We start from the raw sequence: 19,189 nt of genomic DNA on the forward strand, positions 1-19,189 counted from the left end.
CAGAAGGAGTAGTTTATTACCTGTAACTCCAGTTCTGTAGTAGGGGTATCTCTGTTAGTCATAAGCGCCCGCCCTCCTCCCCGGTGGATGAAACGATAATGTACTGAATGCTACTGGCCTGGCTTTATACACCTTCAACAAGAACTGAAAGTAAAAGGCCTTTGGCTGTGCATCCTGGGATACCGAGGGTCTCTGGAGAGTTCCTTAAAGGCACGGTATCCCTTTTCCAGACACATAATGGCAGCCCTTCCTCTCTATCATGGCAAAGGATTTTTGTGAAGGGGTGTTTCTCTAGGTGTGAAACTTTACAAAGTGTGTAAAATTTAATATTATTTGGCTATCTTTTTTACTTCGAGATGAAGTGCTGGCCAATGTAGCCTTGTAGTTTTAGGCTGCATTATTTGTCTTTGATTTTCTCTTAAGTGTCTATGCAGGACTGCAGAAGAAGACAACTTAAGAGACTATTCTCGATTGCTTCGAGGTCCTCGCAAATGGGCGGGACTATTCACAAGATTATGACTATAACAGAGATACCCCTACTACAGAACTGGAGTTACAGTTAAGAAACTACTCCATAACCCTTTTGAGTCCTTCTGTGAATGCTTTGATTACTGGTATTTCAAAGAAAGACATAGATTGCCTGTTTTGCATGTAAGCAGCTAGTACTGCTAAGTGTAATCTGATAGACGTGTAGGTAAACCCTGCTTGCTGTAGGTGGAAGAGGTAGCCTATAATGTCTTGTACTGTAGGTGCTAAAGACTGAATCTGCCTATTTGTACAGTTATGTACAAACCTTTTCCACTTTTCAGCTTAACATGCTTTAGTTGTAGGCCTGCAAGCTTGTTTATGGATGTCCATATATTCTTGTGGTACTTTTAAATGCCCAATCTCTATGGGCCTTATTCACAGAGGTAAACTTAGACCAAAGGTCTAAGTTTAGACTTGAAGTCTAAGTTTAGACCTAAATTCTAACTTTCCTACTAGTAAAGTTAGACTTTTGGTCCACGTCTAACTTAGTCTAAGATAGACTTCAGGGCTAAACTTATACCAAAAGTCTAACTTTACTACTAGTAAAGTTAGACTTTAGGTCTAAGTTAGACTTCAGGTCTAAACTCAGACCAAAAGTCTAAATGTACTACTAGTAAAGTTAGACTTTTGGTCTAAGTTAGACTTCTGTTCAAAACTTAGACCAAATGTCTAAGTTTACTACTTTACGTCTAAGTTTACCTTTGTGAATAGGGCCCTAAGTATTCAGGAGCCAAAGTGCTAAATTTGGCTGCTTGGGATTAGGATGCATTAGTCTTTCTTGATTCTTAGTTAATAGATGTGGCCAAAGAGGTAGTTTCTCGTGTGGCACTAAAGATATTTGCAGTAGGGTTGTGAACCATGCTTTCTGTGCCCATGTTGGGGCTCTTAGTAATAGAGTTAGAGACATTTGTGTTAACTTCTGAACCACATATGCAATCAGTGGGAGAAGAGGGAATTCATCCATAGGGCATTGCCCTTGGATTGAGGTTGAGGGAACCCGGAGGCGAAGCTTTAGCATTTGGCGTTGATGTGAGTGACAAATAAGTCTATGTACGGTGTTCCCCATCTTTTGAAGTAAGAGTGGAGTAGTGGTAAGTTGATCTGCCACTCGTGTACCCATTGATGTGTCCTGCTGAGCATATCTGCGAACTCATTATCCACCACAGGTAGATATTCTGCTAGGAGGTGGATTTTATGATTGATTGCCCAGTGCCAGATTCGCTCTGATAGGAGGGATAGTTGTGATGAGTGTCCCACCCCATTTTGGAATATGCTTTGCAGTCATATTGTCTGTGTGGATTAGTACTATCTTCTAGTGTAGGTGATTGTGAAATGCTTTGAGAGCTAGCTGAATTGCTAAAAGGTCTAGATGGTTGATGTGAAGATGTATTTGAGCTACTGTCCTTAGACCGCAAACTGTGAGACCTTGCATATATGCTCCCCATCCCTGAAGGGATTCATCTGTGGTAATAGTGATTTGAGGAATTGGGACTTTGAAGGGCTGGCCTTGCAACAAGTTGTTGCTGTTCCACCACTGCAGAGAACGATGAGTCGCTGGCCCTACCAACACCAGATCTTGTAGATGCCCCTCCAATTGAGACCATTAAGATTGCATAATGAGTTGAAGGGGACACATATGCAGACGAGCATGTGGTACTATGGTTATGCAGGTAGGCATCATGCCTAACAACTGTATCACTAGCTTTACTGTAAGTTGAGCTTGTGGATGAAAAAGAGGTAATGTTTCTGTGTCCTTTTGCACACTTTCTGTATTGGGATATGCTTTAGCCGTAACCGAATTTAGATTTGCACCTAGGAAAGGCTGAATTTGCCACGGGTGCAGGTGAGACTTTTGTATGTTGACAGTAAACCCCAGTTTGTGCAGCAGGTTGATAACTTGCTGAGTTTCTTGAAGACTCTTTGTTTAACTTGAGCTTTAGATGAGCTAATCGTCTAGATAGGGGAAAATATGTATTCCTTTCCTTTCTGAGATGAGCCGCTACCACTGCCAGGTACTTGGTGAAAATCCTTGAAGCTATAGTAACACCCAAAGGGTAGCACTTTGAACTGATAGTGCCGGCCGTTGAATTGGAAATAGAGATAATGATGGTGTGCTGGATGAATAGGGATATGGAAGTATGCATCCTTGAGGTCTAATGCGGTCAGAAAATCTCCTTGCTAAAGCTGTGGAATGACTTCTTGCAGTGTGACCATGTGACAGTGTTCTGATGAGATGTAACTGTTGAGTGGCCTGAGACCTAGGGAGGCCTGAAGAGTTTGTAATTTTTGGGAATGAGAAACTAAAGGGATTATATTCTGTGTTTCTGAGGATACAATTTCTATTGCCTCTTTTTGAAGGAGACATAGAACCTCACAAGGTAAAAGGGTAAGATGTTCTTGTGACAAACTATGTTCTTGGTGGAATTGTGGGTGGGGTTTGTTTGAGTTCCAGACAATACCCATCTTTGTTATGGATACTACCCATTGGTCCGTGGTGATATCCTGCCGGTGTAGATAGAGAAGTGTCAACTTTCCCACCACCTGTGTTATATGTGGTTGAGGAAGATGCAGGTGGTCACTGTTTTGGAGGGGTGGGAGTTTTGGTAGTTGTAGCACGGCCTCTACCTCTATTTCTATAATGGGTTTTATTGAAAGATCACCTCGTAAATATATTCTGATAGTGCCGGAGTCAGTGGAGGAACCCCTCTGGCTGCACCCCTGTATTGAAATATTTATAGGGCCCCTATTGCGTTATCAGTTTCAGTGTCTTTTTATAACTTTACTAGCATTTCATACACTTGAGGGCCAAATAGAATTTGTCCATTAGATGGTAAATTGAGCATATGTTGTTGTATATCCGGTTTGAAGCCGGATACTCTGACCTATGAGCGGCGTCTAATAAGGACACTGGTGTTAACCTCGTGGGTGCATAGGTCTGTGGAGTCTAATGCACGTTGTATAGTGGCTTTACATATAGCTCTGACTTCCTCCACCAATTGTACACCACGTTGTTGCTATTGATCAGGGAGGTGTTGCAGTAATTCTTGCATATCATTCAATTTGGCACAATTATATCTGGAGAGTAGCCCCTCAGAATTTGCAAAACACATGTGGTTGGCTGCTTGCAAGGCGCTTACCAGCAGCATCATATTTCCTACTTTCCTTATCTGCAGGAGGTACATTCCCTGTGCCTTTTGAATTTGTTCTTTTCCTGGTTGTGTGTACTACCAATGAATCTGTTGTAACCTGGCCCTTAATGTAGTCAGGGTCCAATGGGCATTCTTTGTATTTCTTTTCAATTCTAGGGGTGACTTCCCTGGATTTAACTGGCTGCTTAAATATGTTGTATGTGGAAGAATGAATTCCCTTAAGAATAGGGAGCAATTGAGCAGTTTTTTGTGACCTATTAAGTGTCTCAACCAGAAAATTCTCTTCTTGTGGGATAGGGTGTAGCGTTACCTTGTGGTATGCAGCAGCCCTACTGATGAGGTCACGGTACAATGTTGTAACATCTGGCAGAGAGGGTTTGGATGGGTAGATGTTAGGATCTGTATCATCCAGTGGTTCACTATCATAAATATCCCATTGATCAGGGGCAGTATTGGGATCTCCAGTTGATCTGTGAAATAGGGATATTGTATTCCTCTGGTTGATCCTCACCGGTAGGGGACTAATCTGTTGAGATACGTGTTTGCTCAGAAGGCAAGTGTTCTAGAGAGGGTGTCTGCACTGACCTGGTGGGGCAGGTAAAGTAGGTGAAGTTGGAATAGGAGGTGAATCATTAAGAGGAAGAGGAGAAGCAGGATGAGAAGTAGAAGAAGGGAAACAAATAGGGCTTGTGCCTCCGTCTTTCTTCTTTTTTTCTTGATATGTTGCTTAAGACCCAGCAATGTCCTCCTGAAAAGTGTTCTTTCCCATAGTGCCTAGTTTTCCCGTGTCTGGGTGTACAATAAGAGTCTTATGTCCCTTGTCTAACTTGTCTTGCAAGTGCTAAGGAATGAGCTGCACTTATTCTTGCAGTGGCTCTGTGCCGCCTTTGGTGCTTTTCTGCGTGGAAGACATTGAAGAGTCTTACCAGAATCCCTGTCTGTACCATATCAATCACACCTGTATTATTCTTTAACACTTCTGACATGACTGGGTTGACCCAATCTACTTCAATAGTGTAACAGTGGCCACAGTGCTCGATGGTAAAGAAAAATCAAGCACATAGTGTGAGGGAGCTCAAACAAGCTTTGGTTTTGTAACAACAGCCCAATCTCTGGTTTTCAACATGTATCTGCATTTTAACTGTACTATTTAACATACCTATTATTAAAATAATTCTCTTTTTTCTAACATTAAGCACTCAAAGTACATTAAAGTGATTACATCTTATCTATTTGTTACATTGTTTCTGAGTGGCTTTGCTTCTCCACCTCCAGCAGTGAGACTTGACTGCTTGTCCTTGCTACACAGGGAGAGTTAAGCGCCTAAAGAGCCTTGTCAATCAATCAATCAATAAGGGTTTTTTAGAGCGCACTACTTACCTATTAGGGTCTCAAGGCGATGGGGGGTTGGGGGAGGGGTTGCAGTTCAGTTGGGGTCATCTGTAGAGCCAAGTCTTGAGGTCTTTCATGAACTGAAGAAGTATGGTTTTTAGAGTTTAAAATGTTATGTTTTTCTGGGTTGGGGATTTCCCGCTCTCGCCACGACTGTTCATGCTCCATATTACTGAGGGACTGTGTGGCTACAGATATAGGCACCACCTGTTATTTCTCGGCCTCACGTTGGCTAAACACAACATCGCCAGGGCAAGGAAGGATGAGATTCCTCCATCAGTAGCAATATGGAAGAAGGGTCTTGGTTTTTGTATGGGTCTGGAGATGCCCATCTTCACGGCGAGGGAGTGCCCCCAGAAACATTATAAAATATGGAAGAGGTGGGCAGAATACAGAAGGTTGTGGTGGAACCTATTTCTCATGCATCTGCTGTCGAGGAATTGCCAGGATGATAGTATCATGTTGCAACTTGGATGTTGATCATATTTATTCTCAAAATGGATGGCTCGGCCATATGTACCCAAGACCCATTGCTATTCTCTGTAATCTTAGTATGGCACTATTGTTTGTGTTTAAGAGTTATATTCAATTACGTTTACTGCATGAACAATGCTATGATAACAGTGAAAATGTTGAGATCATTAATGCTGTTGATTATTGTTTACTATTGGTGCCCCCTGGGACATCAAACCTGTACCGGCTGTCAACAATAAAATGATGTAGTGAAAATAAAAACTTTTAATGTTTTTACTGAACATTTCACCTCACTATAACGTTACTTTAACCACTCTTTTTTTCTAGTTTTTTTTTTAACATAAAGTAATATTGTATTACTATAGGTAAAGCCAAGCCCCTGCAGCACATATTCTTGCAGCCAGGCCCTGCGTATAGGTTCCCGCAGGCAGTCACCCGGGGCAGCCAACTCCCTGCAGGCACATAACTCCTCGCAGCGCAAGGACATTGGCTTTGCACAGTGGGGAGTTAGCCACAAGGCTTGGCCTGCTGCCAGGCCTGGTGGCCAACCCCCCAGCAGGCTCCCGACCCCACGCTGTGCACAGGCTTTGAAGTGTGCTGCGTAGGGTTGGCCTTCTGGCCCTGAAGACTACATTCCCCTGGGGCAAAACATATGTTATGTTATGTTATATATAGATTTGTATCGTGCACTGCTACTCAAGAGTGTCCTGGCGCGCTGGGGGAACAGTGACATCGCAGACTGGGGAGGCTACGCAGCTTGTTTAAACATATATGTTTTCAAGAGTTTTTTGAAGGTGGTTAGTTCCCTTGTGTGTCTTAGTGCATCAGGCAGAGCATTCCACATGGTAGACGCTTTTACCGCCAGGGACTGACCTCCCAGGCGTGCTCTCCGGAATCTAGGGATTACCAGCCGCCTTTGTGCAGCGGAGCACAGGTTGCGGGTCGGGAGGTAAAACCACCGTCCGCCCCAGTAACCTTTGAGGTATTTCCAGCAACTTGAACCATCGAGCGCAGAGGGAGCGGAGAGATGCCGCATCTAGTCTGCGCTGAAAGCTGTGTTATCTCAGAGGCTGTGGCAGAGAGCATGGGACACAAAACAGTCACAAGAGTGTTTAAGAGTGAAGCCTCATCAGCCTACGTTTGCATTGCCAGCACGCTGCATTCCGGGACTGGTAGTTCCAAATACCGATGCGAGCAAAAGCAATGCGGCGCAGGTGAGCCCAGCCGCCACTAGGAGGGAGGAGCTAGAATATATAAAGAGTGATGTTCTGAAACATAGAGGAACAATTGATTTCATATATATATATATATATATATGTGAGCTAGGGCGGATGCCCGAAACGCGTCAGATTCTTGTTGGGCTCAACTTTTAAATAAAACTTTGTGCCTTCATTTACGCTGGATTCGTGTGGTTTTCCTTGGTCGTTTTCACACGGAGCTTTGGGAAGCTGCAGCTGTTGCATATATATATATATATATATATATATATATATATATATATATAGAACTAGCTGTCTATGTGCTTACATGTAGCTGTAATTTACAATATGTTGGCAGCACGAAGTTACCTGTGCACCAGCGCATCCTACAGCACTTGCGCGCCATTGTACATGCCGATCAGAGCTACCCGGTAGCCCGGCATTTTCAAGCTGTACATAATAAAAATTTGGCTCACCTAACTTACTTCGTCATAGACGCAGTGGTCCCTAGTAAAAGAGGAGGTGACTATGAGAAAAAATTGCGGCAATTAGAGTCACGTTATATAGTGTTACTCAACAGTAAGAGCCCAGGGGGTCTAAATATGGGTGAAGACCTTCACAATTGTTTGTGATTGTGACTCCAGGGAGTGGTATAGTCTTATGTTCTGGTAGATCACAATGAGAATACTGAGCAGGCAGATATGAGTTAGTTTATTCAACTCCGGAGTGCGATATATGCATCTTTGTAAAGTTCAATATATGATCAATGAAATGGCCTAAAATGTCCCCACTATCGATAGAGATAGTTATAATATATACAAGCACTTTTTCACATTTGCACTATATGTATTTTCCCTTTTTTCCCTCATTCGCACTATTATCACCCTTAGAGCACCCAATTAGGCGACGCACATTTTTTGTAGCCAAGTAAGATTAAGAGAGGAGGACGGATTGAAGGAAGAGTAAATTATAGAATGTTTCTGATTACTTCACTATGGGGCGGGACGCATTGTATGCATTGGTACACATGTCTATATTCATCCAGTCAAATGAATTTGCAACGGATTGTGGGGAGAGAGAAATTATTAATTTCCATTACCCACAGGCACATTTGGTATGTAAGATGTAAAATCCACATGTTATAATAACTTTATGATGCAGCTGCCTATCAACATTAGTTGCGTAATAATATGTATTGGTACAGTTATATGTGATTGTTTTTTAGGCAGTAAATATTGCTAGCAATGCTCTATGTAGTTAAATAATGCCCATAACGAGAACAGAGATGTAACCTTATATACACTTACATTCTTCTTCTTTGACACTTTTGGGCACAGGCGCTTTCGTTGATGAGAGTACTGAAGGGCAGGATGCATGTTGGCTTACCGTTGACACAAAGCGTATATACAATTCAGGCATTTGAGCCTTTAAAAACTAATGTAGATAAAATGTACAGACATGTTTTTTATAATTTGTATATTGTATATAGTTAAATTTGTGTTCGGTTTTGCAAGGGTCATATGCAATGCATGCCATACGTGAGATAACGTTGGTTTATCCATGTACTATTACTGTTACAAAATGGCGCCCATATTGTATGATCGATAGGAGCCCATGTATTTTGATTAGTCCTTCCTCCTTGTTTACTACTAGTGAATCTTGGCGCCAGATTGCTAATTAAAATGAATGTGCAGCTTTTTGTCGAGTATCAGTGAGCAAGGGCACGGACGTGCCCGAAACGCGTCTGATGGCATTTTTTACCCACTTGTTGTGATGAAATAAAAGACAGCAACTTTATACCACCTGCCTTGAAGTTCTGATTTGGTTGTCTGCGTGCCTTTCCGTGCGGTAAGCACATTGGGGAAAAGCTGGATTTACATATATATATATATATATATATATATATATATATATATATATATATATATATATATATATATATATATATATATATATATATCCAACCGAACAGTTGCCTGCTGTGGAAGAAGACTTCACCACGGGTAAATATCAGCCCAAAATATTTATTCAAAGAAGCAGCAGCAACACCAAACAAAATGTCCACTGCATTTCAGTCCCTTCCCGACGCGTTTCAATTGAAAAGGTGCCGCCAAACCATGCCGAGCTGTTTACTCCCACCCAACTCCCCTGATGAAGTCAATAGATGAAACGCGTCGGGAAGGGACTGAAATGCAGTGGACATTTTGTTTGGTGTTGCTGCTGCTTCTTTGAATAAATATTTTGGGCTGATATTTACCCGTGGTGAAGTCTTCTTCCACAGCAGGCAACTGTTCGGTTGGATTTATAGCGGCCTGCCTGGGCCGCGGAAGATGACCCGACGCTGGCAACAGTGTCCCATTGAGTCCGTCAAGCGGCGGATTGACCTTTGGAACGGGTGCCTTTATCAAAGGTTATGCAAGCGGTGGCTCCACTGAACAACATATGCCACGATCCACTTGGATTTGAAATTCGATAATTTTGAGAGTTAACAGCAGGCGAAACACTTGATAATACTGGCTGGGACTACAGTTACCAGGAGGCCATGCAGTGAGCCACGCCCACTGAAGCCGGTTTGAATTGAAAAGGTGCCGCCAAACCATGCCGAGCTGTTTACTCCCACCCAACTCCCCTGATGAAGTCAATAGATGAAACGCGTCGGGAAGGGACTGAAATGCAGTGGACATTTTGTTTGGTGTTGCTGCTGCTTCTTTGAATAAATATTTTGGGCTGATATTTACCCGTGGTGAAGTCTTCTTCCACAGCAGGCAACTGTTCGGTTGGATTTATAGCGGCCTGCCTGGGCCGCGGAAGATGACCCGACGCTGGCAACAGTGTCCCATTGAGTCCGTCAAGCGGCGGATTGACCTTTGGAACGGGTGCCTTTATCAAAGGTTATGCAAGCGGTGGCTCCACTGAACAACATATGCCACGATCCACTTGGATTTGAAATTCGATAATTTTGAGAGTTAACAGCAGGCGAAACACTTGATAATACTGGCTGGGACTACAGTTACCAGGAGGCCATGCAGTGAGCCACGCCCACTGAAGCCGGTTTGAATTGAAAAGGTGCCGCCAAACCATGCCGAGCTGTTTACTCCCACCCAACTCCCCTGATGAAGTCAATAGATGAAACGCGTCGGGAAGGGACTGAAATGCAGTGGACATTTTGTTTGGTGTTGCTGCTGCTTCTTTGAATAAATATTTTGGGCTGATATTTACCCGTGGTGAAGTCTTCTTCCACAGCAGGCAACTGTTCGGTTGGATTTATAGCGGCCTGCCTGGGCCGCGGAAGATGACCCGACGCTGGCAACAGTGTCCCATTGAGTCCGTCAAGCGGCGGATTGACCTTTGGAACGGGTGCCTTTATCAAAGGTTATGCAAGCGCTGGCTCCACTGAACAACATATGCCACGATCCACTTGGATTTGAAATTCGATAATTTTGAGAGTTAACAGCAGGCGAAACACTTGATAATACTGGCTGGGACTACAGTTACCAGGAGGCCATGCAGTGAGCCACGCCCACTGAAGCCGGTTTGAATTGAAAAGGTGCCGCCAAACCATGCCGAGCTGTTTACTCCCACCCAACTCCCCTGATGAAGTCAATAGATGAAACGCGTCGGGAAGGGACTGAAATGCAGTGGACATTTTGTTTGGTGTTGCTGCTGCTTCTTTGAATAAATATTTTGGGCTGATATTTACCCGTGGTGAAGTCTTCTTCCACAGCAGGCAACTGTTCGGTTGGATATATATATATATATATATATATATTACCTACTGGCGATAGCCGGTAGGTATATATAGTTAGGATTGTTTTCCATAGGGAAATCGCAACATTCTATTAGGAATAACTTTGGCGCAGGTTGAGGAATCTTCCTGAAATTTTCCTTAACTTCGCCTCGTGGCGCTCCGGTCCTTCCCTAAAAGTTTGGGGGGGATCCGTCAAGCGGGGGCCGAGATACAAGGGGGGTCCCAAAACATGTTTTCCCCATGTTAATTTCCATAGGGCGGTTGGACTCACTTTTAGCCCGAACGGCTGAATGGTTTTCCACCAAACTTGCCAAAATTGTAGGGACTGGTAGCCCGATGTGCCTTTGCTATGTCTCAAGATAATGCTCCAGTGGTTTTTACGAAAATTAACTTTGAAAAAATATATATTGGGCTACATTGGGCTATATATATGTTAGAGCCCAAATGTAGCCCATTGTAGCCCAATGTAGCCCAAAGATGGCCACCAGAGACAAAAAAAACCAAATGTAGCCCAAATATCAGCCAGATGTAGCCCAATTATAGCCCAATGACAGAATGTCCCAGCGTGTTCTAGAGAACAACTAGAGCGCTAACAGTCTTACTTATGACAAAAGTATGGCACACCTAAATTCACTGAAAAAAACATAGGTTTCAGGCCTTATATAGTTAGGAATTAGGCACAAGAAAGCAGAAAAACAAATGTGTAGAACACAAAAAGGGGGCAGTGTAGAAACACCCTGACCCCTTAGAGCTGCTCAGGTGGTCCCACTAGGATATTAATATATTTAAACGTTATCCGCTAATAGAATTAGCATTTAAAAAACTTTTGAAATTCACTGAAAAAACATAGGTTTCAGGCCTTATATAGTTAGGAATTAGCATTTAAAAAACCTTTGCAATTCACTGAAAAAACCATAGGTTTCAGGCCTTATATAGTTAGGAATTAGCATTTAAAAAACCTTGCGAATTCACTGAAAAAACCATAGGCTTCAGGCCTTATATAGTTAGGAATTAGCATTTAAAAAACCTTTGAAATTCACTGAAAATCTTCTGATGATGTCACATATTAGATCATTCATGACATGGTCAGTGACATCACTGATGACATCTCAAATGACATCACTGATGACATCACTGATGACATCATCCATGTGACAATCACATACACCTTTTCATACACTATTACAATTTTTCATCACTCTTTGTAAAATACAGAATATCATATTTAAATCCATTGTCACAGCAATACAAGTATCTAAAAATCCACTCAGTGATTCATAGATGTATACACACATCTAATCACTTACCTTTGGATTCACTCATACATGCTGTCAATGAACAATAGAACAATATCAAAAATACTTATACATCTATATCGACATTAAACAACAGCACGCATCCTATTCACATATGAAGTCATCCTACTCACTTATGCAAACAATGGATCATACTTACATATTTACTTAGCAAAACACTTATACAAACACCACTTCTTCTATTCATTTACATAGTAAGTCATACTTAGTGAATTATAAAATCATTATTACAAGTATACAGTTATCCATACAGTCACTCACACAATCATTGTGTCTTATGTATACTTATTTATATACAACAACTGACACATACACTGCCTTTTATTTTTCTAGTTTGTTGGACCTGTACCTTTGAGAAATAGATTTGCTCATCACCACACCCATAAAGAGACTCCCTCACCCAAACTGTTAGAACATGTAGTTTTAACTTCATATATCTACTGAATCAACTATTCACACATCTTTGGACAGTCACACCCCCCCCACCGAACCACACACACTTTCACACTCCCATACAAATACTCAGTTAACTAATCAATAACTAATATAGACTTTCACATAGCTAGTAACCAACTGTAGAATCAGTTTACACAACAACTGACAAAGTGATACAGATATTCACACAGTTTAGTCACTATCCACTATATTTAGTGAGACATTATAAATTGGTCAAGTAAACAGTCAATTACACTGCTACTAAATCCTCCATCCAAATATTTATTTATATATATCCACTCATTCTTCAATGTAAATTGCTATATATATAATGCATATTTAAATAACGAAGCAAACCACATTCACTGGATGATGTCATCAGTGATGTCATCAGTGATGTCATTTGAGATGTCATCAGTGATGTCACTGACCATGTCATGAATGATGTAATATGTAACATCATCAGCAGTGGATTGCGGGTGCGCGAAATATAGTTAGTCCAACTAACTATATAGGAGCAATTTCAATGGTTTTGTATGAGTAAAATGTCCAGCTAACTATAACACCACTAAAACTTATAGTTTTTTGAGTGAATTTCAAAGGTTTTGTAAAAGCTAATTCCTAACTATATAACTCCTGAAACCTATGGTTTTTTCAGTGAATATATATATATATATATATATATATATATATATATATATATATATATATATATCTATATACACATATATATATATATATCCACAACTTCCCACTCCAAAAGGAAAAGGTAAAGGCCACTCAGGGGAAACGTCAGAAGACTAAGTATACTAAGTATAATACTCTTAACGATTTAAAAAGCCAGCAGTGCAGTGTATATATAGCATTGTAAATACAGAGGTTATTTGTTTGGCAATTCATTGCTGATACCCTGAACGCGTATTCACGCATTCCGAGAGCAGTAGCAGGCACATGATAAACAAGAGAGCTTGCCCGGATCACCCCAATGAGTTATAATAAACAACAATTCAAAGTATTATACTTAGTATATAGCGCAATTAAATGTTACTGTTTCTGCAATGGACTACAAATGCGATAATGTAAAAACTACGAGTCTGTTTTCGTGCTCGATTAATCACGTGACATGGGTGTTTCACAAGTTTAAAATTGCTGATGTAACTTTACCAAATTGTTAGTGAGCAAGCCTGCTGGGCAGGCGAAACACGTCAAACATTTTCGGCTGGCATTAAACAGTTTTTGGATGCAAAGACAAGGCGTCGACTCCCTTGTTTTAAGGATTGTGGCATATATATATATTTATCATACTACGGATGAAGCATTGAACACTGTAAGTAACCTGAATGCTGAGGACATAGCCCTGTGTAATAGAATGTTTAATGACACTCAAGACACTGCTGATAACCCTGATTGGAGTAATTGGGGGGTTGATACTGATGGAAACCCTGGGAGCAAATTTAAACCTAGATCAACCTTTCTTCCTAATGTACAGTGTGAAGCAATAGATCTTTTTGAGAAGGGTGTTCTGACAGACCTGAGAAAATTAAGATCAGCCAAAACTCCTTTTCATCAGAAAAACTTTGCCCCCTCCCAGATTGATGCGATCGAAAATCTAAAGGCGGATGACAGGATTGTCATCTGTCAATCAGATAAAGGAGGAAACGTGCTGGTTTTAGAGAAAAATAAATATTTGGAGGAGGGAATCCGGCAATTACAGGATATTTCCTGTTATCAAAAGTCGGACATGGCAGAGATATTGAAGTCCAATACTACATACAGGGAACGATTAGTGGAATGGCGAGAAAAAGGTCAGTTGGAGTGGGAGGAATATTACTATCTTCACTGCCCACACCCCCGTATCCCAGTTCTATACCTTCTGCCTAAGCTGCATAAGAACTGCCAAGACCCCCCGGGAAGGCCAATAGTCTCCTCAGTGGGATCCCTTCTAGAAAATACCTCTAGATTTATCGATTATTTTCTAAGACCTTATGTATTGGCACCTCCATCTTACTTGAGAGATACTACCCACTTTCTCACAAGTATACATGGCATACATTGGGAAGACAACTATGTCCTAATTACCCTTGATGTTGGTAGCTTATATACCAGCATCAGGCACCAACTGGGATTACAGGCCATTAGGCATTTTTTAAAAACCCAATCAATCTCCTTGTTGGATCACTCCAATATGATCATCAGTATGATCGAATTTTGTTTGACAAACAATTTTTTTGTCTCTGATGGTACCATCTATAGACAGTCACAGGGCACCGCGATGGGCACCTGCTTTGCCCCCAGCTACGCGAATTTATTCATGGGCTGGTGGGAGGAGCAGGTGGCCGCACCCATGGAAGAGTTAGACACCCAGGTTGCTCTGTGGCTGCGCTATATTGACGATATTTTCGTCATTTGGAGTGGGTCTGAAGAATCGGCTAGGAATTTTGTTAAGAAACTCAACAGTAATGATTTGAATTTGGTTTTTACGGCAAAGATCAGTAAGACCAAAATTGAGTTTCTTGACATCTCTCTTACAATCAATGGTCATAGCATTGAAACCATACTGCACCGCAAGGAAACTGCAGGGAACAGTATCCTAAGGGCAAACAGCTCACACCCCCGCAATTTGGTACACAGTATCCCCTATGGGGAATTATTGCGGGCCAAAAGGAACTGCAGTACAGCAGAGACCTTCGAATCAGAGAAAACCACGATGTGCAAAAGATTTAAGGAAAGGGGCTACAGCACAAAAACCATCTCTGTGGCATGTAAGAGGGTTGAAGAAACCGCTAGAAGTGATCTGCTGTATCCAGTAAGGGATACCGCAAGTACTGAGACTGTGAGATTCATTACCACCTATTCAGAACAAGCCAATAAAATTTGTGAGATTTTAAAAAAACATTGGCATGTCCTACTCACTGATGAACACCTAAAACCGGATCTAGGGAGTAACCGCCAGATTACTTTTAGGAAAAGCAGATCACTCAAAGATGAATTAAGCCACAATCATGTGACCCATGAGAAACATGGGCAGCCTGGCACACAAACAGGATATAAGTGCTGCAATAAATGCAAAGCATGCAGAGGAGGCTTTAATTGTGACAGACTGGTAGTTCCAAGTACAGGAAGGGAATTTTTAATAAAAAAACATCTAACCTGCAATACGACATACTGTGTATATATTTTGATCTGTCCATGTAACAAATGGCATGTGGGGAGTACAAAACATCAAGCTAAAAAAAGAGTCCTGGAGCACCTTCGAGCTATAAGGAATAACAACAGATTGTATCCCATAGCTCAGCACTTTCAGTCACATCACTACCAAGATGAGACGGGAGTACGGATGGTTGTGATTGATAATGTGGATCTTGGGGTGAGGGGTGGGAACCAAGAATTGTCCTTACGCAAACTTGAATCGACTTACATTATTGATTTTGAGAGCATTGTGCCGAATGGATTGAACATCACTGAAGAGTTAGCAATACACTTACATTAAATATGAATATGATTATGGTTTATATGAATTGTAGAACCGCAGCTGCTGTTTTATGGAATTTTAAATTTCTGTTTTTTAGGTGCTTCTACTTGTTTGAGACTATGTGGCCATATGAATGTTCATTTGCATGAAGTTTCTATCTGGGAAAGGAAATGCGAGATATTTGTCTTGTGTTGGAATACTTCCCCTCCCTTCACCCGCATGGGCTAGAGGACAGATGAAATACTGTTTATGATCTGTAAGATGCAGTGATGTGTTAATGGTGACAAGCCCACTTGGGCAATACCTTCCTTCTATCCCTGTTTCTCTATTATAACATAAAATATCACAGCACTGTTTTATTTGTTGAAAGACGGATCACGAACTAGGTTGCAGAAATGTATTCCAATCATGAAAGTATTAACCTGCATTCTGTCTATATTTCTCTGAAATGACTGCATGGTACTATATAGTGTTTGGGTATTCAACCACACTACGAAATGGCTGACATGATTACTGTCTTTTAGAAGTTACCTATGAAATAGTCCTATATTTATGTCTATATTTATGGATTTAAATGTTCACTGTGTGTGTGGAGACTTACAAGCGTGATCAAGGCTTAATCGCCGAAACGCGTTGTTTGTGCCAAATAAATCTACATTTTTACTTGCATAAGGAAGGTGTCCGAGTAATCTTTCTTGGAGGAGAGGAGATTGTGGAGAGCATATTTGGGACTTCCGGTGTCCCTGCTCGGACCGCCCGACGACAGCAAACCCGACTATACCGGAGATCGGTGGGAAAATATATATATATATATATATATATATATATATTACAGCTCCCCTGACCAGAGTCAGAAAACCAGCACTCGCAGTAAGTTAAACCACTTCGGTTTATTGCACAAAACAGGAAAAACGCGTTTCGGCTCTTGCCTTCGTCAGTTTCAAACTGGCGGCGGCGAGGCGAGTGTAAATAGTGGCAAGTGAAAGACATAGAAACAGGACCAAGGCCAAAATCATAAGCGCCATCTTTAAACGGTAAAAATAAAAAATAGAACCAAATAATAATACAAATCAGATAATTAGCATGTGCAGCACTGCCTTGATCAGATAATTGTTTGTGTATAAGTTGTAGTGCCCTGGATGGGCATTCATAACGTTTCAATTCATGAATAGTCAATTAAACGATAAATCATGGCAGTTATGTACAGTTTTCATCCAAATTCATCAAGTAGTGGAAGTTAATGAAATACTCATAGTATGCGAATTCATATATATATATACTAGCTGTACCCGGCCACGCGTTGCTGTGGCTCAGTCTGGTTAAATGGAAGAGAAAGAAAAGAGTAAGTGCACATTTCTAATATGTTTAATTTCACAATGCGTGTGGGTATACAATATGTTTTTGTGACTATTGTCTGTATGCGTCCCTTGTAGTCGTTGCGCAGCAAGCAAATCGCTAGGGTCTGTTCGGCCTTTCGATTAAAAACACACGCGTATTGTACACGCGCATATTCGAATCCAACGTTGTGTATATATAAACACACGCTAATGTTGCAAAGTGAACCGACTCCTCCCCCTCCCTCCACCCACTTCCCGGTCTGCCATCCTTGCACCAACTGTCCATCCTAATCTATATAGACTATTGTCTCTATGCGTCAATTGTAGTTGTTGCGCAGCAACCCAATCGATAGGGTATGTTCGGCCTTTCGATGAAAAACACACGCGTATTGGACACGCGCGTATTCAAATCCAATGTTGTGTATATATAAATACACGCTTAATCGAATCCAACGTTTTGTCAAAATTTCAAAGCAATCGGTGAAGAACTTGTGGAGATTTATGATTTTGAACAAACGAACATTGACATTTTTATGTGTCTGTTTGGGCTTTCGATTAAAAACACGCGCGTATTCGACACGTGTATTCGAATCCTACATTGTGTATATAAAAACACGTGCGTATTCGAATACAACGTTGTGTCCAAATTTCAAAGCAATCGGTGAAGAACTTTCGTAGATTTACGATTTTGAACAAATTAACATTTACATTTTTATTTATATAGATATATATGTAAGTACCAAACTCAAACTAAAGGTTAAAGTGACATAGCTAGATGTTGTAATGAGAAGTAAGAATGCTAAAAAAAACTAAATCCACTGAAATACAACATTCTGCAAATCTACCCGTTTGCAAACACAAAAAGACTTGATACATCTGGCCCTAAATGACAGAACTCGGAGGACAACGAAAAACAAAATGGAGTCTAGATGTTCCTATCTAGAAAATTAAAATGAAGCAGGTGAATGGTGGGCAAGTAATCAAAGGAAGCAATGGCACTTAAAATAAAGTGCAAGATGTTTAACACTTGGACAGGCCCATAATACTATGAAGAACAAAGGAAGTGGGCCAAATTAACAATAAAAAAAATTAAATGGCAGAAGTACTATCAAATAGGACCAATCTTTAAACCAGTCCATTTGCCTTATCTTCTTTTCGCCCCTCCATTCTTGACCCCACTCTCACCTTCCCCTTTCACAACTACAATATAAACCCTCTACTGCACTGTGATCTGCTGCTCTGTAACATGGTTCTCACTAAATGAATCCTTACACAAGAATAACACAAAGATGGCAGGCATTTATAATTGTTTCACTTACCATCGTTTGTCTGCACCTTGATTTGATCTGCCTTGTCGTCGATATTGAAGCAGTGAGCTGCCGTCAGAATAAAATGAGTGCTTAGCACGGAACCCTGGCATTTTTCCACACCGCTTCCTCGCTGTTGAGAAAGAGAGAAGGTATGACTAACAAAGGCACCAACAGTACTGATTCCCACTGTCCACTTTCTAACCACCTGCACGCCTTCTGTTTGGCCTGTCTTTGCAGTATATTTGTATAATCAAGATTACCCCTACGTCCTGGATAGTTCACATTCTCAAAGTGTAGACTGCATCTTTGTGAGACATACACCTAGCTTTTCCATCCAATGTAAGCCATTTAATACAGTTTTGAAATAAATGGACTTATTTTATTGGTATTTTTATCTTTTTCTCCATGTTACTGATATCCACATTAGGTCTATTCAGTGATGAGAAATAAGATTAATAGCCCTGCGATGTCACTTTCTGTGATGTCACGTTTTGTGATGTAACAAGCAAATTAGAGGGGCCTCACATCTTCCCTTTCGCCAGGGGCCCCAGAAGTCGTAGGAACGGCCAGGATACATCAAACTGACTAGGCATTACAGGTTCAGGATAAAGGTTATGTTATCAATCAGGGATAAATATCGTATATAAAACAGGTAGGATATTGATGAATTTCCAGCGAGATCTCACAACACCTTTATATTAACGAAGTATAATGAAACACATTTATTTTAAAATCAATAATAAAAATCATTTCATAGTGTCTTACACTAAAAACACTCTTGGAGAGTCAGCATTTGTAACCAACTGCTGCCCCTTTAAGCCCACCAGCT

The 19,189-nt window shown here is 41.0% G+C and overlaps 1 protein-coding gene across 1 annotated transcript in view; it reads right to left on the bottom strand.

Annotated features, from left to right (window-relative positions):
* The window catches only part of LOC144756262 (complement factor B-like), a 285,284-nt gene that overhangs the window by 107,405 nt on the left and 158,690 nt on the right, over positions 1 to 19,189 (bottom strand). Inside the window, exon 12 of the mRNA XM_078645907.1 lies at positions 18,370 to 18,490. Within this exon, the coding sequence (XP_078502033.1) occupies positions 18,370 to 18,490 (121 nt within the window). The remainder of the gene's footprint in view (positions 1 to 18,369; positions 18,491 to 19,189) is intronic.

This window comes from Lissotriton helveticus, chromosome 5_1, assembly GCF_964261635.1.
Source record: "Lissotriton helveticus chromosome 5_1, aLisHel1.1, whole genome shotgun sequence".
NCBI classification, from domain to species: Eukaryota; Metazoa; Chordata; class Amphibia; order Caudata; family Salamandridae; genus Lissotriton; species Lissotriton helveticus.